The 22,707-nt window shown below is 40.7% G+C and overlaps 2 protein-coding genes across 5 annotated transcripts; both read left to right on the plus strand.

Moving 5' to 3' along the window:
- Window positions 1-65: 65 nt before the first annotated feature.
- Window positions 66-18,318, plus strand: LOC118119432 (CSC1-like protein 2). Of its 4 annotated transcripts, XM_035173421.2 has the most exons (25): window positions 66-363; window positions 5,010-5,228; window positions 5,523-5,602; window positions 7,136-7,177; window positions 7,460-7,522; window positions 8,294-8,384; window positions 8,492-8,529; window positions 8,653-8,795; window positions 9,016-9,067; window positions 9,195-9,303; window positions 9,390-9,460; window positions 10,068-10,148; window positions 10,242-10,365; window positions 11,664-11,797; window positions 11,906-12,043; window positions 12,846-12,999; window positions 13,137-13,243; window positions 13,352-13,438; window positions 13,556-13,621; window positions 14,257-14,419; window positions 15,284-15,389; window positions 15,557-15,724; window positions 15,846-15,961; window positions 16,075-16,146; window positions 16,473-18,318. In XM_035173421.2, exons 2-25 carry the CDS (start codon window positions 5,034-5,036, stop codon window positions 16,650-16,652), a joined length of 2,580 nt encoding a protein of 859 aa, XP_035029312.1. In that variant the 5' UTR covers window positions 66-363; window positions 5,010-5,033; the 3' UTR covers window positions 16,653-18,318. The 4 variants fall into 4 exon arrangements, with proteins under 4 accessions (XP_035029312.1, XP_035029315.1, XP_035029314.1 ...); XM_035173424.2 differs by lacking the exon at window positions 7,460-7,522 and having other exon boundaries at window positions 67-363; XM_035173423.2 differs by lacking the exon at window positions 7,136-7,177 and having other exon boundaries at window positions 67-363.
- Window positions 18,319-19,295: 977 nt separating this feature from the next.
- On the plus strand, window positions 19,296-22,651 carry LOC118119203 (zinc transporter ZIP9). Its single transcript, XM_035172939.2, has 7 exons — window positions 19,296-19,543; window positions 19,733-19,838; window positions 20,077-20,247; window positions 20,334-20,402; window positions 21,219-21,304; window positions 21,384-21,518; window positions 21,613-22,651. The coding sequence occupies exons 1-7, from the start codon at window positions 19,448-19,450 to the stop codon at window positions 21,880-21,882; spliced, it is 933 nt and encodes a 310-aa protein (XP_035028830.1). The 5' UTR covers window positions 19,296-19,447; the 3' UTR covers window positions 21,883-22,651.
- The last annotated feature ends 56 nt before the right edge of the window (window positions 22,652-22,707 follow it).

The following is a 22,707-nucleotide window of genomic DNA, read 5'->3' on the forward strand; positions in this document are numbered from 1 at the left end:
CTATGTCGTCGCCCTCTAGGTACGTCACGCTGATAACCCTCCGCTGGCAGACAGACTGGTTGGGTTAGCGCAGACTTGTCGAACCGGCTGACAGACGCAGCCGAGACAGCGGAGGATTGTCCGTCATCACGAACAGTTACACGGCCTCACCGACTCGCTCGGATTCAGTGTTGTGTTTCACAGAGGCTGGTTCGAAGCGGGAATTCGGCCGCCGGGCGTTAGACCACCTCCACCTGTTACTTTGCCCACCCGTGTTGCTACATCGAGGGGCTAACTTAGCTAACTTCAACGCAACTACTGAGTGCTAGCTCACGTTAGCTATTTGTAACAGTTTCTGCTGCTGCTGCTGCGTATCATAGCAAGGTAAGTTGTTTTGCTCGCTTACATAAACGCCCTTGTTTTCGTTGGTTTTCGCTACAGACGTGTTTGTTTTTCTCTCTACAGTCGTGGCAGCTAAATGCGAAACAAACTGTGCGCTACTTCTGTAACTTAGCTGTCAGAACAACCAGTAAACACATCCCGTTAGCATTAGCGCCAGGCTAACTGGGCTCCAGTGAGGTCAACAAGCAAGTGAGACCGAATAAACAAAGACGCTTGTCGGTTGTGAGGAGTGTAGCTTTACATTAAAGTAGATGGCTGTGTCATTCATGAATTATTTATTATTTGCCACCCTCGAGCCCCAAGATTAAGGTCGCCTGTTCTCATCCGGGGATGTTAGGTTTGGTTCAACTGATCATATTCTTTTGTTCCGTATGAGAATAACAATACATTTTTAATGAATCATTTTTAAAACTGGTCACACTTGGACCACCACAATATCTGACACCCTGTGGATGGGATAAGATACTAGGAGCGGTGTGAGACAATGCAGCTGCAGTATTAAAGTCTGCCCATCTGTCTGTAAGGCTCCGTACAGCATGTCTCTACTCAATATAACCAGTGGAGGATCAGTAATTCCTCACATATCTCAGCTATCTATGTAACGATAGTGGTTGAGCAATGCTGTGTTTCGAGAATCTCTGGAGTGTAACAGGTTTATGTTGCTGCATTCACTGACTTGGGTTTCCACCGGGCACTAGTCACAGCCTGTGACCAGCCTTTTAAAGGGATAAAGATTAGATTAAAACCTGACTCCTCACCATAACCTGAGGGTATTGGTTTCTCTCTTACATTTATGTTTTTTTAATATTTACTATGCTGTAAGCCATGGGTAACTATTTGATTCTTTGATCCATCATTACATCTGTTACTGTGTAAAATGATGATTAATGCCCATCGCCAGTTGAATGTAAACGGACACCCTATTATTACCTGATTAGTTTGACACCCTGTGTTCATCTAGAATTTGAAACGGTGACACAGATAATAGAGATTAGCTCCCCACATTAAACTAAGCCTCACGTACATAGGACTGTAACCACACAGTGTATGCCATGATATTATTGCTTATTGTTACATATAACTGCAAGTGATTGTGGTCTGTTTGACTCAAATCAGTTCAGGCTTCCCTTGAAAATGAAAAGATGGGATGGAACACACACTTTAGCCTTTTCAAGGTACAATTCAAATACAGTCGTGAGATTACTTAATAGAGAGAATGTAATTCATTCAATTTTTTACACAATTATGGATACGTTTCTATGTTATGTGCTGTTTTCCTCTATTCAATGTAATAATGTGTTGTCATACAGAATTAATTGGAATTTGTCTTATCTTAATCTTTGTATGATCACTCCTCTATTATCTATTATTGAATATGTGAGGTTTCCGTATAATAAAGTTTAACTAGAAAATACCAATTATATTTTAATGAATCTATGTCAACAGTGAACAATACTTATATTTAAGTGGACCTTAGGTACCCTAATCTACCCTGGAAGTTGTTAATGCTAATCCAAATAAATTAATTGATTAATTATGTTTGAACTACAACATTTATAATTTTTCCTTGAATTCCTTGTCTTTGTATTATGTGTAGTCTTACATTGACATGCATGTTGTGACATGATTATGAAACTGAACTCTGACATCACAATCTGTGATCGTCAACACTCAGCCACGGGGAGGCTGTCAATGATTTACATGCTAATACCAACAAGGCTAATATGTCAAATCAGAGTTATCAGCCAGCAGCATTGCAAGAGCCAAGTCAAAAGTTATTGTGAAGCAGAACACACACACGTGTTTGTGCTTATTCTTTAACACCAACCCTTAAAAGCATGATGATGGAGACATGATCGAGAGTAGTTTATTAAGTTTATAGGTTATATGTTTTATCTTGTACTGTAGATGTGTGAATGACTTGTGAATAGAAACTGCACCAGGTGCTGGTTTTGAGTTACAAATTGTCTATGCAGGAAGTACAAGTGAACGTCCTTGGAGAAAAGAGTTGAGCAATATAAATTTAATTTAGTCTTGGCTCCTCTAGTGTGTCCCTCCCTTGTTAAATTCTGGTTTTATTTAGTTGTGCAAGCAAGGTGATCAGACAGTTGGTGTTGCTTGACTGCTGCCAACCAAATTCAGAACCCTCTATTAGTATTAGACACAACCTGTTTAAATATTTAACTTTGTAGAAAAAAAAATAATGACTCACATACGGATGGAAAACAATTTTTTAATGCACAAGGTTATTAATATCTGTGCTGTAGATGGAAAACAGAAGTGCTGTAAAGTTTCAAGGTGGAAGTACACTTACCGCAAAAAGGTAAATGCAGCTGCCTGAGGAAAACTGAATGATGCACTGATTTGTCCCTGGTAGATGTTTCGCTCTGGTGTTGTTTGTCTTAACTAAAAACAAAAGGACATATGTAATGATAATCCCTGACAAACCACATTGTTTTGACTGCTTAAACTGAAGATCAAATGCGAGACTCTCTCTAGAGTGAGTTTCTAAGTGCCAGGCATGGTGTTTTCTCCCTCACAGCAAATACATGCTACGGCAGGCTCTCGTGTATGTGCCATCAAAGACTACAAAGGAGTAGAAGACTGCATGCACACCCTGATGTAAACAAATTATGATTTCAAATATTTTTAAGAATCGGCTTTGCACTCCGTATGGGTGTGTTGGTGACGAAGAGAAATGTACACTTAACTTTGTTACATGGCACTTTAAACTGAGACAAATGGCGAGGAAAACAAAATCAATATTGTTATAATCCTCAAAAACATGCAGAGATGAAGAGTTTGTATTGCAGTGCTGTTGCATTATATTATCAGGTTGTGTGGTTGAGTCCAACCACTGTAGATCACAACAAATACAAATGACATAGAAATGATTGTATAGATACATGTCCGACACATTTTAAGTAAGTGTGCCACTCAAGAGATATACAGTTATTTACCTCACTATTCCTTAAAAAAACATCTATAACTCACATGAAATAATAAGTTGTTCTTGACTTGAAGTGTGCTAAACTCCCCCTTAAGATGTTGGTGTTGAATCCTAAATAGCTGGAACTGTGTCAATGGATCCAGGACGTGCAGCAGTGTTGCTGAAGTGGCGGGTGTGAGTTGTGTCCTTCTTGGGTTGAGACCGGTCCATTTGAACCCTGTGGTCTCTATCGGCTTATTGTTCAGCGCTGGCTGCGTCCCTCTCCACTGATGTCACAGCATTCCAGGGAGCGGATAAATGAGTTAGTGTTGGGGCAGATGAGCAGCATCGTGAATGCTGCTGCTAATAGTGGGTCAAAGGGCACGAGTATTGCAGTGCAACTGCAAACACACTCCAGCCCTCTCTGTAACAGCTACACACCCTCTCCAAACCCTTTGTCGATCAGAATGCGTCAATTTTTTATGAGATAAAGAAGTACTGTAGTTTTCAGAGGTTGTTTTGTCTCAACACCTTATAACATTTTTTTTTTTTTTTTTTTAAAGCTCAGTCAGTACAATTCAAGAGGGTTGTGTTTTTATCAGTGTTTGTTAGTTAGTAGGATTACAAAAAAACTACTGGTTGGATTACCATGAAACCTGGTGGAGCGATGCATTATGGGTCAGGGAAGAACCCATTACAATTTGGCATTGATGCAGATCAGGGTGCAAATCCAGGATTTTTTTACATTGTGAGATCTATGTATTTCGAAATTTACGTCAATTTCTGAGAAAATAATTATTGGATCTATATGAACAAATTCTGCCATATTTAGGAGATACCGTTCACAATCCGGTGTGGCTTTTGATTTAATTTTTAATTTAAATTTAATTCAATGGGACTTTTGGGCCTAGGTGGAAGTATGTGCTCTTCTGATTGTTATTCTAGTTTCTCTCATGTTTTGAACCTCCGTTGAGGATGTCACAACTGGTTTTGATTGGATGACTGCTGTTTTTATCTAACAGCTTGTGCCCTGCCTTTCATCTTTGTTACTGTATGTATGAATGCTGACCTTGGTGTCAGGATGACTTGCCAAAATGTTGCACTTAACTTTGGATGTGTGCTTGGGCAGGAGAAAGGACTGTCTAGCCTTACCCAGGATGATAAAGATACATGTCTCATATGACTCATTATCCCTCATACACTATTCATGTTTTGTCAGTGTTGACCATCAATAAGCTTAAGGTAGATTGTTCGGTCTGCTGTTTCTTGTTTCCTATTGAATTATGAAGATAGCCAATGTGAGAAATCTCAATAATATGTAAAATACTAGTTATCAATACTAAGTCTGACACTGCAGTTAGAAACCGAAACAGTAGCTTGATTTATTAAACCATTTGTGCAACTCAGCATTCCCACAGCCTTTTTTAAGCTGTTAATGCATTATCTGGTTTCCCTTGAATTCAGAGTAAAGTTAACTACAGTTGGACATGTGGTCAAAAGCAGCAGCAGAGCTTGTGACTAATGACAAGACAGAAGCCTCAGCAGGAAGGGATGGCAAATTTATGTCTCATGCTATTTACCCCTTCTCTGCATTTATGTCCATGTACTGAAGAATGGTCCATGATAGACCCATACAGAAGATGAGTGTAATAGTAATAGTCAGCTTACTTGGTGATCTAACACTTTTGCCTCTTTTCAGGTTGTCAACATGCTGCAGTGAGAGATGCATCAAGTGTTGATATTGATAATGGCCATCGGGGGGGTTCAAGGATGCTCCAAGTCAGAGAGCTGCCCAACGCCTCAGCCCAATTCCACCAGGGACTACTGTTACTCAGCCCGAATTCCCAGCACAGTACTCCAGGGTTTGCCTTTTGGAGGGGTACCAACTGTCCTCGCTCTTGATTTTATGTGCTTCTTGGTGAGTACCTTTGTCCATTAAATGAAGTGCCCAGTTACAACAGACGATGAGTGTAGCTTTCCAATAGAGCATGACCGATTTGTTGGTTTGCCGACAAAATTTGGCTGATATGAGCATTTCACCGACATATCAGTCTCATGTGTGTCATAAGGGTTTCATATCAACATCTGAGCAATCACTTTTAAATGATAAAAAAAACCTTTTGAAGTTATGTAGCTTTTGTTCAGTACGTTTGTGTAATGTAAATAAAGGAACTAGAGGTGCTGACAGCCGCTGTTCATTTTGTTCTTCTAGGTGCTGCTGTTTGTGTTCTCCTTCTTGAGAAAAGTAGCATGGGATTATGGGCGCCTCGCTTTGGTGACCGACACCGAAAGGTAATCAGAGTTCACAAATCCACACCTCAGTTTTAAGCATCATGCACTGAAAGCAATGAGATTATGTATATATACACACTATGGTTGAAATTGTATATGTAAACATCACAATGTAATATGTTTTTAATACACTGCAGTGGTTGATGGTCAATATTTGATACAATATTAACAATTTGGCACTAAATTACCTTCCAAAAATATTTTTTGCAGCTAGAACAATCAATTTCACAAATATTTAACTATACAGTTGACCCAAACTTTACTCAAGAAGTTGCAGTAGTGCAAAGAAATCCATCTTGGTGTGACCAGTTAAGATTAGATTAGATCAGGAGAAAAAAGACATTGCCATGGGTTTGGCAGCACTTTTTAAAGAGCCAGTGTAAAAGGCAGCAAGTCATGAGCCTGCTCTAAACAGAGCCACTGTTAGACATTGATGTGATTTGCTTACAGTTCAAGGGTGTATGGTTTGTCCGCTAAATATCTGGCACTAGCATGTAAGTTAACAATTAAAAGTCGTGTAATCTTTTTCCAAGAGTGGAGTTCACTTGGTTTTCTGACAGAAGCAGACATCACATGGATGGTACACCAGACAGGAAGTTGGCATCAGCAGTTTTCCTTTTAATGTCAAAGTTGCTGGCAATTTTCATGCTTTGTTACATGTTTAACAGACAGCTGTTTGAACAAGCCTGAAATGGAGGAAGAAACTCAAGATTATTAAATATTAACAATTTTCAAAACCCCCTTAAGAAGACTGTCTGCATCTAAGCCACATGGACAGAAGTTCCCCGCTATAAATTGATGACATCCTGACACTGAGGATAATAAGAGTTTGATGTCATGTCTGCAGAGTGATAATGAAAATGGAGAATAGATGTGGAAGCAGCCAATGAGACACTGGACCCGTCAACATGGGCTGATACCATTGCTCCTTTTAAACCACTGTATCATGAGATGAAACACAAGGACTGATGAAAAGAGAGAGAGAGAGAGAGAGAGAGAGATCAGATATCACTACAGGCCCATTTGACTGTGAATGCTGGAAAGTGCATGACACAGTGCTCCATCACCTACATCCCCCTGCTGTGTTTGTGTGATGTTGCAGATACACTATTTTTTCAGCTGCATGTGAGCAGAGAATGGGGTTGCAGCATGGTGGGAGGATGGGAGGGGGGTGGCAGCATGAGACACTTTTGTATCTGACAGGAAATGTAGTTTATTGTCTCATGACTCTGCTGACTTAAGGTCATTGTCTGGCTATTCAATTTTAGTAAAATCTGAAAAGTAAAAGATGCCTTAAGTGAAAATGTGGGTAATCATCAGAAAGATGGGGTATAAATTAAACATGTTTGTGGTTCAAGCTTCGTAAAAGAATGAAAGGCATATTATCAAATTACAGGCCATTGCTTTATATCTGTGTATACAAGGATGAACCTTTATTGATGTACCACTGGTGTAATATGTATTTCCGTACTGGCCAAAAGGGCCATTATCCCTTAACTGAGCTGAATGGCTTTGTGTTGCTTCTCATTTTAGACGAATGGATCAGCGGTACAGTCGCCTGGATGATCGGGAATAGTATGTTATTTCTCCATACAGTAGACTTCCTCTGTCCTTTCCTCTCTCTCTAGATAACCTTATAACCCTCATACTGTCCAGGCTGCTGTGGGTTTCAATCTGTTTGTCACTCTTAATGGTTTCACTTTTTCCTTCCTTCTTCAGGTGTCTGTCAGTGCCCGGCTCCTAATCATTCTCCCTCTCCTTGTTATTCTTGTTCTTCTCTTGTCATGTGTCCCTGTCCTCTCTCACCATTCTAATCAGATCTTGTTTGCTAATCTGTGTATTGACCTCTTTATGAAGCATGGACTTCCTCTGTGTGAGCGCATTGCATGAGCCGCACAGACAAGATGCTTACAGGGAGAGGTAATTCTTCACTGATCTGTGGTTGTTCATAGACTGGCCCTAACATGGTGCACCTACAGTACATCCAGCCTCGTAGAGCTCAGTTGAGCCATTCCTTCTTCTCAGGAATGTAGGAGAGGAGAATTGACTGTGGATTACAGCCACAGGCTCTCGCCCCTCTTCTTTATAGATCTGTGTGATGTTATCCTTACATGTTGTACTCACTACACTGAACCAGTGCTGGAATTCCAGCAGAGCCTGGCTAATCTTCATATTTTCCAGTTATGTATAAATTTAACTGACATGACCTTCCTTAGGGAGTGTTATCAACATGGTATACAGTAAATAATAAGGTCTTCATCATGTGATCTGTCGAAGAGAAGCTGTGGCTCTGCTGGAGAAATTCCATACATCTGCCTCTTGATAATCACTGTGTTGTTTTCTTGGTGAATCCTCTTTTGTGTAGAGCTTTGTCTTCTTTTAATTACAACCTGTCCTCTGGTGGTAATGGTGTATTCAACCTCTAGTAGGCTCTTAATAATGCATGAAATGTGGCTGTAGAGAATCTCCCTGTGGTTAACTGGTTTACCAACCTAAATCCTGTGTGGATCCCACAGGGATGACTCTCCTCAGTCCATTTCAGGGCGTGTGTGGGTGTGTCAACTTTTCCATACTGGTGGTAATCCCACTTTCCCAAAGGTGTGAACAACTAACATCCCTTGTAGTTCATGCTGATGTTGGGTAGTTGTGTAACATCATATAAACACTGTGTGTTGTGTTTTCTGTATACAGTATGGCCTCTGCGATGACATCAGAGACACCTGAACGCTATGAACGCCTCACGTCAGTTTCCAGCTCTGTGGACATTGATCAGAAAGACACAGTAAATATGCCATTTCTTATAAAATAAATGTGTTAAATCATATAAACACTATATGTTACATGAAAGCTGTTACAACACATTCAGTTATCTGCTGTCTTCTCTCTTAGGGTTTCTGCTCCTGGCTAACTGCTATCTTCCGCATCAAGTGAGTCTATCTACTTACAGCAAATTGGAAATAAGAGAAATTGGAGTAGCACAGATTTAAAATGGATTGACTGCTTTGAATTTATCTTAGGTTGCTGATTATATTGGTGTGTTCTCTCTGTAGGGATGAGGAGATACGGGAAAAGTGTGGGGAGGATGCAGTGTATTATTTGTCCTTTCAGCGCCACATCATTGGCCTACTGGTCGTAGTGGGCGTGCTTTCTGTGGGCATCATCTTGCCCGTTAATTTCTCTGGAAATCTACTTGGTGAGTTTATTGATATATAGGTTAGTCTTTTCTTTTAATCTTGTTTGACCAGTTTGCATTGACTTCTATTTAAGCATACTTTTTATTTTGTGAAGTCATTCCGAACTTACAAATGTTTTTCTACTTCTCTACCAGTTTAAACCATGTCCCACATTCTTTGCTGTATTAAATGCAGTGTAATACAATACTATGAATAATATTTGTAATATTGTTTTTACAGAAAACAACGCCTATAGTTTTGGGCGAACCACTATAGCAAATTTGGATGCCAAGTGAGTAGTACTTATACCTTCACTTAATTTAGCATATACTCAGCTTTACAGCATTTTGTTGCACTTTTATGTTGCCCTGTTGTTTTTAACCATGTCACTAAATCCCCTTTACCCTTTATTTCCGAAGTAATACACTACTGTGGCTGCACACCACCTTTGCATTCCTCTACCTGTTACTGACAGTGTACAGCATGAGACGGCACACCTCCAAGATGCACTACAAGGAGGATGATCTGGTCAGTGGCATACTTTCAGAAAATCCTCTCTTTGCTCACATATGTCTGAATGTTGTTGCTAATTACTTTCCTTTATTTCCATGCAGGTGAAACGCACCTTATTTGTCAATGGAATCTCCAAATATGCAGAGGAGAGTGAGATAAAGCAGCACTTTGAGTAAGCTCACCTCAGGACCTCTCTTGCTGCTGTCCTGCTTCCACAGATAATATACCATTATAAATCTGTCCACTATAAATCTGTCCGGTTGTCAAAATGGTCCATCATCATGGGTTAAAGCTGTACCGCAACTGTAATAGGATGTATGAGAGCCGTGCCTTTCCCTGTTAAGAACAGTTGTTTTGTCCTCACCCTTATGGCCAGGATCAGACAATGACTGGCCTATATGTGTAATTGTCCATAATAGAAGCCAGATGAGCAGGATTATGCAAGTCATGTGTCAAGACAGGAGGGGATGTTTGGCTCAACTCCTACTCAGCCCAATAGTATTAACAAAATGTTTATATTTGCTCCTGCACTCGTACACGTTTTAGTACACACACACACACCATCAATCACCCCCCCCCCACCCTTCCTAAAACCTTGTAGAGAGAGCCTTTACAATTTGTGGCGATGTTATAACTTGGTGTCACATGAGAGATGTCATGTATGGTAAATACACGGATCTTGATATTAGGAATGCGTAATTAATGCAGACTGTGTACATTTGTGATTCTGTAAATGTGTCCACTCTCTCACTTTCTCTCCTTCTGTATGTCTTTCATAGGCAGGCGTATGGAAATTGTGTCGTATTGGAAGCTCGAATCTGTTACAATGTGGCCAGACTGATGAATCTCAACTCTGATCGGTAAAAGTTTTTTAACCATTAGTGTGAGTGTGTGTTTTATCTTGTTTTAAATAATTTCTTATTTGCTCACATATTTAAATTTTGTGTATACAGAAAGAAGGCAGAACGCAACAAGAAGTTCTTCATTGACCTGCAGGAAAAGGAGAACATAACCACCATGGTCAACCCAAAGCCCTGTGGTCACCTTTGCTGTTGCATCATCAAAGGCTGTGAGCAGGTCAGACTAACATGTTGCAGGTTTATCTCAAAATAATACACTCCTTAAACTTGTTTTCACCGTATTTCATTGAAAGATAAGAAAAACATTTATCTAATTTTAGATTTGTGAATAAGCAGTGTGACGTAACCTGGTATTTTAACCCCTCAATAATCAAAGCCATCCTATGCACTCCCTCCCACCATAGTCATACCATCACGCTGAGTGAAAAATAATATTATAATACATGATAAATTGGTTTTATTTCCTGATTCAATTGAGCACAAACAAAGAATTTATTTTTTCATCGTTTTCAATGCCAGAAAAGTTGTGTCCAAAACAGAATCACACTATGTGTTGGATCAGTTACCCCCAGGATGTGACAACAAAATAGATAATAAGAATGAAACAAAAATCTTAAACCAAACAAATAGGAGCAAATGATGAAATAATATTATAAATAATATGAGGAATATACAACTAGAGAAAGATTTTTTTTTTTTTATTTAGCAAGGGGCCAGAGTAAATCATATCCATACACAACTATATAGAACTTCTTTCATAGTGTGTTTGACCTTTTTATACATTTGTTAAATGGAGAATTATTGATGCACTCCACAAAAAATTTGTATTTACTTCTGATGGTGATGATATTATGAACCATAAGTTCAGTAAGCTTGTTGTTCAACATGACTGATGGAACAAATGTGAGGGAGAAGAAATCACCATGCTAAAGTTACATTTATATCAGATCCGAGAAGGTGAAGGTAGCAGCAGGGTAAAAAGGGCGACTAGAATTTAATTCTAGGTACATCATTTAGGTGTGTTGTTCGCCGAGGTGGAGGCCCTAAGTGACCTCTAAATCAACATTAACAATCTGATAAAAAGAACCTTTCGACTTCACAATCGAATCACAATAGTCTGTTCAGCCTGCTGCAATTTCACATTGTTGAACTTGTGTTCTGCACTCTGTTTAACTAACTACCAACTGATATTTATATCATATAAATAATCACCAAATGAACTCATTTCTAAAAAGTTATCAAGTAATTCCAGAGGCTGTTGAGTATTACAGATTTAAATCTACTTAAGGTTGTATTATTGTGTGCATTCTGTAAGTGTAGTGTCTTAACTTAAGCTATTACATATAAAGGGGCAAGTTATAGGTTGACATTTACTTTATATTGTTATATTAATAGCTCGTCATGTTTCCTGTGTATTAACTGAGCTTCATCATTTGTGTATTGGCAACTAGGATTAAAGTAAGGAAAAAACATAAACATCATAGACTCTTGACTGTATTATTGTGTCCTTGACAGGAAGAGGCAGTGGGTTACTACACCAAGTTGGAGGGACAACTAAAAGACGACTACAGGAAGGAGAGAGAGAAGGTCAACAGGAAACCTTTAGGAATGGCCTTTGTCACTTTTCAGAATGAGTCGATAACTGCCATGTAAGTACATTTGCACATGTTGACATAATGGAATGTGTACCTCTGGAGATTGTTTCTGAATTGACACAATACATGGCTCTTGACCCTCCTCAACATCTATGTTCTCAGTATTTCGAAGGACTTTAATGCTTGCAAGTGTCAGGGCTGTCACTGTCGTCAGGAGCCCAAGAGCTCTCAGTTCAGTGCCAAGCTGCACACACACAACTGGACTGTCGGCTATGCCCCAGATCCACAGAATGTCTACTGGTAAGAACACTTTCAAGTCTCATATTCTTTCATTTATCCATATATCATAATTATAGTGACCATTATCACGGTATTGTTAAAATGTGCTGAAAAGGTTCATAATGCCCCTGATACACACTGATGTTATTTCATTCATGTTATAATTACTAGTGCAGTGCCTGTTCTAAACCTGCCTGTTTGAAATGGGCCATTTGTCTGTGGGGAGGGTGATTGCAGTTTTCTTTCTGAAACAGTAGAGTGAAGTATAATTGAGCCACGGCGAATAAAGTGCAGACAAAGAGCTGTTCACCTGTTTATTCAAAGTTTGGTGAAGCTCGACTCAGTACGCAGAACCCTGAACTGGAAAATCAGTTGTCCTTGATGTGAATGCATCAGTTGTCATGATCGACAATGTCACTTATGTTAATGATGTTCTAGCTGCCGCTGCTTTAGAGTGCTGGTTGCCTGTCAGAAGTTTATTATCTTTAGGTTGAAAATTCTCTGAAGAGCTGTCACTGCAAAACAAACCCACATTGCATACTGCATCTGGAAGACTTTTGATAACTTTGTTTCATGCTGTAGTTTAGTTTTTCAAAGCTCCTTAATCAAACATGTATTTAATGATAATAATGAAAAGTTCATTCCCATATTCTTTACTATGCTGTCACTATGATTGAACTTCATTCTACTTTGAAAAGACTTTCTCTCACCAGATGAAAAAGCGTCTTTTAAGCTGCAGTATCAGTTTACAGGCCAGCTGTGTCCATAAAGCCAGGTCACCACCCAGTGTCGGTCTAACCACCAAATAACCTTTATCCCACAGGGAGCATCTGTCAGTGGGAGGATTCCCCTGGTGGATCCGCTTCTTCATCATCAACTGTGTCCTCTTCCTCCTCCTGTTCTTCCTCACCACCCCGGCCATCATCATCTCCACGATGGACAAGTTCAATGTGACCAAACCAGTGGAGTACCTAAATGTGAGCTCAGTTCAGCCATCTTTGTCACCATACTGAAAAATGGCCATCACAAGTCTGCATGCTGTTACAGATGCACAGAAATTTAGCCATCTGTTTCTTCACATAACATGCCTGTTTCTTTCTGATCTGTCCTCCAGAATCCAATCATCACCCAGTTCTTCCCCACCCTCCTCCTGTGGTCCTTCTCTGCCTTACTTCCTACTATTGTCTACTACTCTGCCTTCTTTGAAGCACATTGGACCCGGTATGAGTCACATTTTCTGCAGTCAACAGTTATATTGTAATTGTTTCCATTTGACCTTTAAGCCGGTTGTGTGTTCTTGATGTCTAAATGTTTCATTTGGCCTTGTAGCTCAGGAGAGAACAGGACAACGATGCATAAATGCTACTCTTTCTTGATCTTCATGGTCCTGTTGCTGCCCTCCCTAGGACTCAGCAGGTATAGCATGTTTTTTATTAATTTCCTGCAGCGCAATTGAATGTTTAATTTGCACATTAATTACCTTGTCAGCATAAATAGTTTTAATAATTCCTTTCTTTCCTTGTATCTTTTCAGTTTGGATGTTTTCTTCCGCTGGCTTTTTGACAAAAGCTTCTTGGCAGATGCTGCAGTGAGATTTGAGTAAGTAGAATCATTTTATGGCTGTTTGAATTTAAACAGACAAAAGCAGAACAGGATGTTAACAGTTTATTTGTCACCATAACTAGCGGAACTAATCTATTTTTTAAAAATCATTATTACTTCCTTCAAGGAAGTCATGTTTTTACCCCTGTCCACTTGTTTGTTGGTTTGTATGTATGTCTGTTTGATTACATAAAAAACGACTGAAAGGATTTTTATGAAACTTGATTGAAGGATATGGTCAGGGAATAACCTATAACATTTAGAGATTTGCATAAAGGGGCAGATCCTGGAATATTTTGTCTTTCTATAACATTGTGAGATTTGGTATTCCATTGAATGATTCATAAATGTTGATGAGACACATTTAGGAACCTGATATCTATGAGTGTATGAGATTTGGTGCAGCTTAATTGAATTTAAGGGGCTTGTTGGGCCTTGGTGGAGGTATGTACTCTACTAAGTGCCTTTTTTGTTCAATATTTAATTCAGTCATTTAGAAATAAGATCAAGTCTCACTTAGTTTATAGAATTAACTTGAATTTAAATTCTGTTAGGCTCTAATGTGTTTTTAAACTTAAGCATGAGGCTTTTTTTAGTCTTAAATGATACTTACCTCTTTCTTTACTCTGTAGGTGTGTGTTCCTTCCTGACAATGGAGCCTTCTTTGTGAACTATGTCATTGCGTCCGCCTTCATTGGAAACGCAATGGACCTGCTGAGGATCCCGGGTCTGCTCATGTACATGATCCGCCTCTGCCTGGCCCGCTCTGCAGCTGAGCGACGGAACGTCAAAAGGGTTTGTTCCTTCCCTGGTTACCAAGCTTAAACCATCCATGGGTCCATGTGAAATAAGCTGCTTTCAGACATGCACTGGACTCCACAGTTCCTCCGTATTTTCTCCGGAGGAGGTGCATGTGTGAACGCAAATGTCTGAGTGAGACGCTCCGCAGTTTCTGCAAACTTAACCGCCTGACCTTGTATAAATACCGTAGAAATCCAGGACAAGTCAATTTGTGAGCACAGCAGGGGATCCCACACTGGATCACCAGGTCATGTCTGAAAAACGGCTATAGTTTAAGACTTTTTAGATCAACATAAAAACATTTACTTTTAAACTGAACGGGGAAGTGACTGTGTCATTGCCGTGTGCACGAACAAGCCATATTAAAGGTTCAGTGTTTAGAATCTAGTGGAGAAGTTGCATGTTGCAGCTGAATACCCCTCACCTCACCCTCCTCTTCCAAACATGAGAGAGAACCTGTGGTAGCCTTCTGTTTTAAAAACTCAAAAGGTATTAAGTTTGTCCAGTTTGGGCTAATGTAAAAAACATGGCTGCCTCCAGAGAGCGGACCAGCTCCTGATGTAAATGTAAAGGGCCCATTCTAGGGTAAAGAAAACAACAATTCGTAAAATTTAGATGATTGTACATCTGCCAACAGATTCCTTTCAGCTAAATCTTACACACTGAACCTTTTTAAGGGACTAGAAATCAGAAACCCAGGAATTTTATGTCATATCATTTATAATAAATAATAATAAACAGTTTTATGATTTTAGGTTGAAAATATGTTTATAATGTTTATTAACTGTTAACTGTCAATGATATTAGGATTTTTAGATTTAGAATTTTCTTAAATATCCTGTGATTGTGTCTCTGCAGCACCAAGCCTATGAGTTCCAGTTTGGGGCAGCTTATGCCTGGATGATGTGTATCTTCACTGTGGTTATGGCCTACAGCATCACCTGCCCAATCATCGTCCCTTTTGGTGAGTTCTACCATTTATTATCCCTGATAGTGCGCTCATTAAATGAGTGCAGAACAAACATACAGAGGACAGGCGGTGTACAGTGGCTCTGTTCTCTATACTCAAGCTTATCAGCAGGCCTAATTGGATTACCTCTGTTGAATGTCTTGTCTTGTCTCCCTGTGCAGGACTGATGTACATGCTGCTAAAACACTTAGCAGACAGATACAACATGTACTACGCCTATCTGCCATCCAAACTGGACAAGAAGATCCATTCTGGAGCTGTCAACCAAGTGGTGGCTGCTCCTATTCTCTGTCTCTTTTGGCTTCTCTTCTTCTCCACTGTCCGCTCGGGTAAGAGGAGGACTCCATCTACTGGCCACTCACGTCACTACACATGCACAGATTTGTTTACTGTTTATCTGTCGTAAAAAAAACATGTTAAACAAGTTTCCCTCTACTGTTATTCCCCCAGGATTCTCAGCTGCAACGTCCATGTTCACATTCATAGTTTTGATCATCACAATCATCATCTGCCTCTCTCATGTCTGCTTTGGACATTTTAAATATCTCAGTGCTCATAACTACAAGGTAACTAAAATAATTGCACCTTTTTCATAAAGATGTTTTCTGAATTGTTCATCCCAGTATTTGAAACCAGCTTTATATTCAGCTGCTGATGTGAAATGTGTTTTTTATCCCAGATTGACACCCAGGACATTGATGGATTGGAGAATGGGCGTCCAGTGTGCACCTCTGCCGCAAACAAGGCAGCGGTATGTACTCAGTCAGATGTACTGCTAAAGATTTTAGAGGCTACCCATGAAAACAAGAAAAATGTTTTTTTCAAACTTTAAGTTCCTCTGCTAGAACTAGGTTATATATTTGGTTAAATTGTGTATTTACATTATCCAAAATGTTTCCCACAATGTTCAAACCCAGAGAAATTCTTTTTTATGATTTATCAGTAGAAAAGAAAAAAGTGCAGGATGTGTTTAAACCCATGTAAAAAAAACTTTACTGTCAAAGAGAACTTATTCTGAGTTATGATCTAGCATTCAGACTTCAACATTTTTATTTGTTTTTGTTTTCTCCCCCACAGCAAATGTACATTGCTCAGGTACTTCAAGACCCAAATTCAGAGGAGGCTGGTTCAGGAAGTGGTGAGGACGACGGCCAGGGATCCTCGCAGGACGAGGAAATAATCAATGTGGAAAATGGCTTGAATGAGGACTTCCAGTCTGGTGAGGACAGCCTCATCGATAATGAAGTGCGGCACTGACACTGCCTAGAACAGAAATTGAAAGACCGCCTGAGTTAACTTGAGGAGTGCACTGATCTTATGAACTAAACTAGGAACTGGACCAACAGTTCTCCAAAGCATCTCAACCTCCATCGAGGGACTTTACACTAACGTAAGCACACTGTCTACTGAGCATTACATGGATTGCTGCTCAAGGATACGTCCTCCACTGGGTCTCAACAAACGTCATCTTCTGTGGGAATGTACACTGACAGCGCATGGCCGATTTAGCTGAGGCCCGCCCTGAAACCCTGCACATAGACCCATGAAAGAAAGAAACCAATGCACAGATGAAGAATGTTTTGCCTTGACCTGTAAGGGGTGTGATATTCTGTCTGTATTTCCTTAACAATATTGCACTTCAAAGAGAGGACCTGTCCTATACGAGCGAGTTTCACCAAGGTACCGTAGTACAGCATGCCTGGAGGGACTTTCCATAGTCCTGTGCGAGTATCTCTAAATGACTGCACCAGGTGCTTCCCCAGAAGAAGCAGCTCATGAGAGAGGAGAGCAAGATAAATTTTCACACCAGCATAAAGCTTGGTCTGTGCAGAATGTCATGGTCTCAAAATATGTTCTTCCATTACTATGTCCAATTCTAAGCTTTCATCATCAATACTAACAGCCGCTTTGACCCTGTACAACTCTAAAACTTTGCATTTGTTAAACTACCTATTTTATTTATATGAATGGGATTTTAAATGCTATCAAGATAGATACATCCCTACACTGAGGAATAACAGAATTCAAATCACTACACTGGTAATTATCTTTTTGCCCTTCCCATCCCTGAGCCTCTGTCTGTACTGCTGTTGGACTGCTGCTACTGATGCTGCCCCCTGTAGGGATAATCCTTGCATGGCTGCTGCAGGAGGACTGAAGGTCAAGATCCTGCTGATCCTTTTTCTGTTGCTCAGTGGATGGAGAGAGAGAGAGGCCATGTGTGGGTTTTTTTGGGTCAGTTTCAGATGATACCCTTTGGCCTCGTTAAGACCTGGTATTACCATCCACTCACAAGTGGGCAGCTCTAACTTCTGCACCCTGAATGCGTCTCCTGTGACCACTTGAGATCTGATCTCGCTTCTCCACTCTATATGCAAATAAACATAGATGTCATTTGTGGCCATGTACGTCATTTGTGTTCACAAAGACATTATGTTGTTTTAAGTCTGTTTGGGTGTGTTTAGTTCTCTAATTGGTGCTGATCACTTGTGATGGGATCACTGAGGACAGATGCTGATACCAGGTCTGAACGGGGTCATTGTGACTAGTTCTCTTTATCTGTTGTACCCACGGTTATCTTTTTCATGGATTGTTGTATTTTTATTTTTTTCATAAGATCGGTTTAGATGGTGGGACTCACTGGAAATGCATACATGTTTTTTGTTAACAGTCAAACAGTCTAATAGAAGTTCTCACCTTGTTTCCATAATGTAACAGTAAAATGTCGCTGCACCTTCAAACTGCAAAACTAGACTGTTTCTGTGTGTTTTGTCTTTTTTTAGATTTACATTCTAGATAGAGAGATGACAAATATCACCATTTGTCGTTCTTTCCAAAGGGCCGTTAAGTACAACAGATTTCTATTCTGTACATATTTACTTTCCCACTCAGCTCTTTGAACAATAAATCTGTATTTAATCAAGTTTGTGGACAATCAGAGTTTCTGTTTAACAATGACAACATATGAAAAGTCACATTATGGCGCAAAACATCATCTCAATTCAGTTCAATATGTTTTTGCTGTTACAGACTTAGCTCAGCTAATGTTAGCAGTCTTTGATAAATGCTGCTGTTTGACAGACATAACTTAGTTTGCTGACCCTGAACTTGCACAGCAAGAATTTATTGGGGGAATACTTTTGCATTCTCACACAATATGTTTCGTGTGCTCTCGCACTACTTTTTTCGTGCAATACTTTTGCATTACCTCACAATAGTGTAGTCCTTTTGAGCCATGTGGCTCGCGGAGAGCAGCTTGGGCCGCAGTTTTCTGTCCGAACCCCTTTTAGCCCCAGAGAAAACTAACCGAACCCAACCCAAGCCTGATGCAATCAATGTAAGCCATACTCAGTTTGTGTTACCCCAACATGCACTGTTATTGCTTTTTTCCCCCACATCCAGACATGTGCAGTATAAAAATCCCCACCCAACTTCTCCGACTCCAACAGAATATCATGTAAAAAATGTTGTCCAAAGTTTATCTGAAGTGTACTTTGATTTATAAGTTTGGTCCATGTCCCATCCTCTAACACGGAGGAGAAGAGGTACACTACAGCCAGTCACCAGGTGGTGATCGAGACACTTTGGCTTCACTTTTGGGGAGCCCTCATGTCGTCCATCTTTATTTACAGTCTAGCGTTGATATAGAAGCATAATAATTTCGCACCACCTCAATTGAATCGTAGGCGGGCTCCTGCAGTTTGGGGGCACACTTTCTGTCTGGGATAACTCCCTTTGACACAACACCTACCCCGGGTCGAGCATTTCAAATGGTACTGTAATGGATCACTGACGCAGACAAATAATGGGGGGTAGGTCATTGGGCCGTATGTTGACGGGGGGCGGGGGCTGCAGTTCTCAGTGTCCGACACTGGGTGCTGCTGCTCGGCAGAGAGGGGAGGGAGGCGCCGTGGTGAGACGTGGAACAGCCAGACTGTCTCTGAGCTCCGTGCCATCCAGACGCTGATCCACCAGGACACACTCAACACCATAATGTAACACAGCGACACACTCAGCCGCCACGTGTTGGTCTATAACACTCCGACGTCGCCATGGAGGGTGGGCTGATTATTACTTTGATATCGGTGGCGATGTTTGTCGGTTGTTTCCTACTTGGATTCATCCCGCTGCTGTTCAGACTGTCCGAGGTGAGTGTTGATCTTGTCCTGAAGTCCCAGATGACTGTAAACGCATCAAAATGTATCTCAACCTGCAGTGAGAGTCTTGCTGATGATGTTATGTGTGTTGACTGAATCTGTTTTGTGTGTAATTACACTGTGGAGGAGGAGGAGGAGGAATCTCACTGATCAGCTGACATCATGTGTCCACTCTTTCAGAAAAGCCTGCAGCTGATCACTGTCCTGGGGGCTGGGCTCCTGTGTGGCACCGCACTGGCCATCACCATCCCAGAGGGAGTGGGTTTACTGGAGGAGTCGTGGAGTGGTGAGCGGGGCGCTGTACCCACCAGCCCAATTTACAAACTGAGCTGAAGGAGATAATCCTGCAGTATTTAATCTGCACAGCTGATCACACATGATGAAGTGAATGTTTGTGATTGTGGCCCTTTGATGAAGAGGGATGAAGCACATAGTGATTGAAGTGGTTCAGTCATTCTATGCATGTGCACCTTGTCTTTGTCTGTGATCAAAAGCTCTCCCTGTCCTTCATCTTCTCCCTGCAGCATCCTCCTCCTCCTCCTCTGATGTGCCGTCCTCTCTGAATGGCAGCGACAAAAACACAACCTCCACAGAGAGAGGCCGCCCGCCTCGCTTCCTTATCGGAGTGGCCTTAACGCTGGGTTTCACCTTCATGTTTGCAGTGGATCAGATTGCAAGTTACATCTCCACCCGTGGCAAGTTGGCTGACCTCTCGCAGCTTCCCTTCATGTGCACAAGTGTCTTTATTCATCACCACAACATGTGCGACGTCTCATTTCAGGCCAAGCAACTCAGCTGCACAAAAGCGTCGGCGTCACAGCCACGTTGGGGCTGGTGATTCACGCTGCAGGTACTTGTACTGCAAAATATTGACTGCACTTTTGTTTATCATGACTTGTGTTTTTGCCCAAGGTAAGTAAGATGTTTCAAGGATTTCCATGTAGACCCAGAAGCGAGGACGATTCCCAACAAAGCTTTAGAGTTGTTCGAGGCCTCATGTGACTCAGCATGTGATTCTGTCACTGAGTCTTTTATGTTGAAGGACATTTTCCATGGGTTTAAACCATGACTTGGAAGCTTTAGCTCATTTCAAATCTAACTACATGTAGCTTTTTAAAAATTCTTTCTTTTCTGGGGAGTTTTCACGGCCCATATAAACAATGAAAACAATCTTACAGAAGCTGAATCTCTCTGAACCATCTGTTCGAATGGTGACAAAGAGTATAGTGTACATGACATAATATTTAATTTCAGTATATTTAGTTTAGTTCAGTTTCTTTTGAACGTTTGGTAAAAGGTCAAATAAAATACGTAAGAACATAAGAAGTGGAAAAAAACAAAAAGCATGACTATTCAGTAACTTTAATGTTTAATGATTCATGTTTTATTTTCTTTAAACATTCGGCTTAAAAGGAGTAGGAGGAAGCTTCATGCCTCAAATAGATTATTTATACAAAGAATGAAAAAATAAAATGGAACATACAAAATAGAAAACCTAACCTGGCAAATAGATGAGGGTGTGGGTGTGTTTTTATAATTGAACAAACTTCATCAGTTTCATGTCACACTTCATCAGTTTCATGTCACACTACAGAGAAGAAGCTCAAACATCCTCTTTAGTCGCAGCCTTTTGTAAACATTAACATCTTTTTTCTTCTTTGTACAGCTGATGGATTTGCTCTCGGAGCTGCTGTGGCCACGGGTCAAGTGACCGTGCAAGTCATAGTATTTTTTGCTGTGATTCTACACAAGGTGAGTTTCTCAGAGAGAAAAAGAGGGTGGTGATGGTTAATAAGTTGTAATAAAGCGGACCCTCCCTCTTATCTCCCAGGCGCCCACAGCTTTTGGTTTGGTCTCGTTTCTGATGCACTCAGGACTCGAGAGGAAGTACATCCAGGGACACCTGCTGGCCTTTTCAGCTGCGTCACCTATAGTTGCCATCACCTCTTACTTCATATTACATGCAGTGAGAACACAGCTTTATGTCTTGTATCTCAGTTTTACACAGTTTCAGTCAGTGGTTTTGTTATTAATTTGATTTCATGTGTTTGTGTGTGCAGTCTGGCAGCTCGCCTCAGAACCAGCTCAGTGCCACAGGCGTGGGAATGCTCTTCTCAGCTGGGACTTTCCTTTACGTGGCCACGGTGCACGTTCTCCCGGAGATCAGCAGCGGCAGAGCAGACCGGGGCCAACCCTCCTCTGACCCCCAGCAGCCCACCGCGGGAGCTGAGACCCACCAGCGGCGCTACGTGGGGCTCCTGGAGAGCCTCACTCTCATCTTTGGGGTCGTGCTCCCCATGGTGCTGGCACTCGGGCTGCATGACGACTGAGAAGAGGAAAAGAAAGGGCACAGTGCCACCGCACCTGAGGGGAAAGGCTGTGAGCACCTTTCTAGCATACTCTGTAAACTTTAGAGGAAATACATTATGACTGGGACGGGAGTTTACTTTGGTGTGTTCTCTGTGAAACTGCCCTTTGAGTCCAGCTTTTGTTTGTTTATCAAAAGACCTTTGCAGTCAGTATAAAGAATCTGATCGCAAATATATCGTCCTCGTTGACTGAGTTTCCATTACAAGAAAACATAATGGGAAACGGGATAGGCTACATTTGTTGCCAAAGCTGAGGACAGGGCCTGTTCAGCGGTGAAATCCCAGTAAGTCAATATATTTAAAGGAACGACCGGATCACATGATACTGTCTGTTACACCAAAGATAAGAGATCTGGGCCAGGCTATTATATTTTTTGTTTCTTCCTTGTCTGTGTTGTTTAGTCTGGAGCTCAGTTTTTCAGTTTATTAATGTGCAATAATAGTCTACACGTGAGAAAGGATGTGAAACTTTCGTGTGATTAAATAGGAGTTATAGTTTTTAACTTGAGATTTGTAACTGACAAAGCCTCTTGGACGCGTGTCGGAACATGTGTATTAATACGTATGAAGTATGTAGGTCTGCTAGATGATATGTGAGTCAGCTGGACACAACTCTCGCTGAATTTATGATCATGTTACTTTTAGTTTTTGAAATTTTGATAATTCCATCTAATTCTTCAGTGAGTGCAGAAGTTTATATGAAATAAAAACACGTCTGGTTCTGTTATAATGATGCTTCATGTCCTATTTTTTTTTTTTTTTAGTCTAGTGCACTTTTTTTGATGC

This window comes from Hippoglossus stenolepis, chromosome 12 (genome assembly GCF_022539355.2).
Source record: "Hippoglossus stenolepis isolate QCI-W04-F060 chromosome 12, HSTE1.2, whole genome shotgun sequence".
In the NCBI taxonomy this organism is placed as follows: domain Eukaryota; kingdom Metazoa; phylum Chordata; class Actinopteri; order Pleuronectiformes; family Pleuronectidae; genus Hippoglossus; species Hippoglossus stenolepis.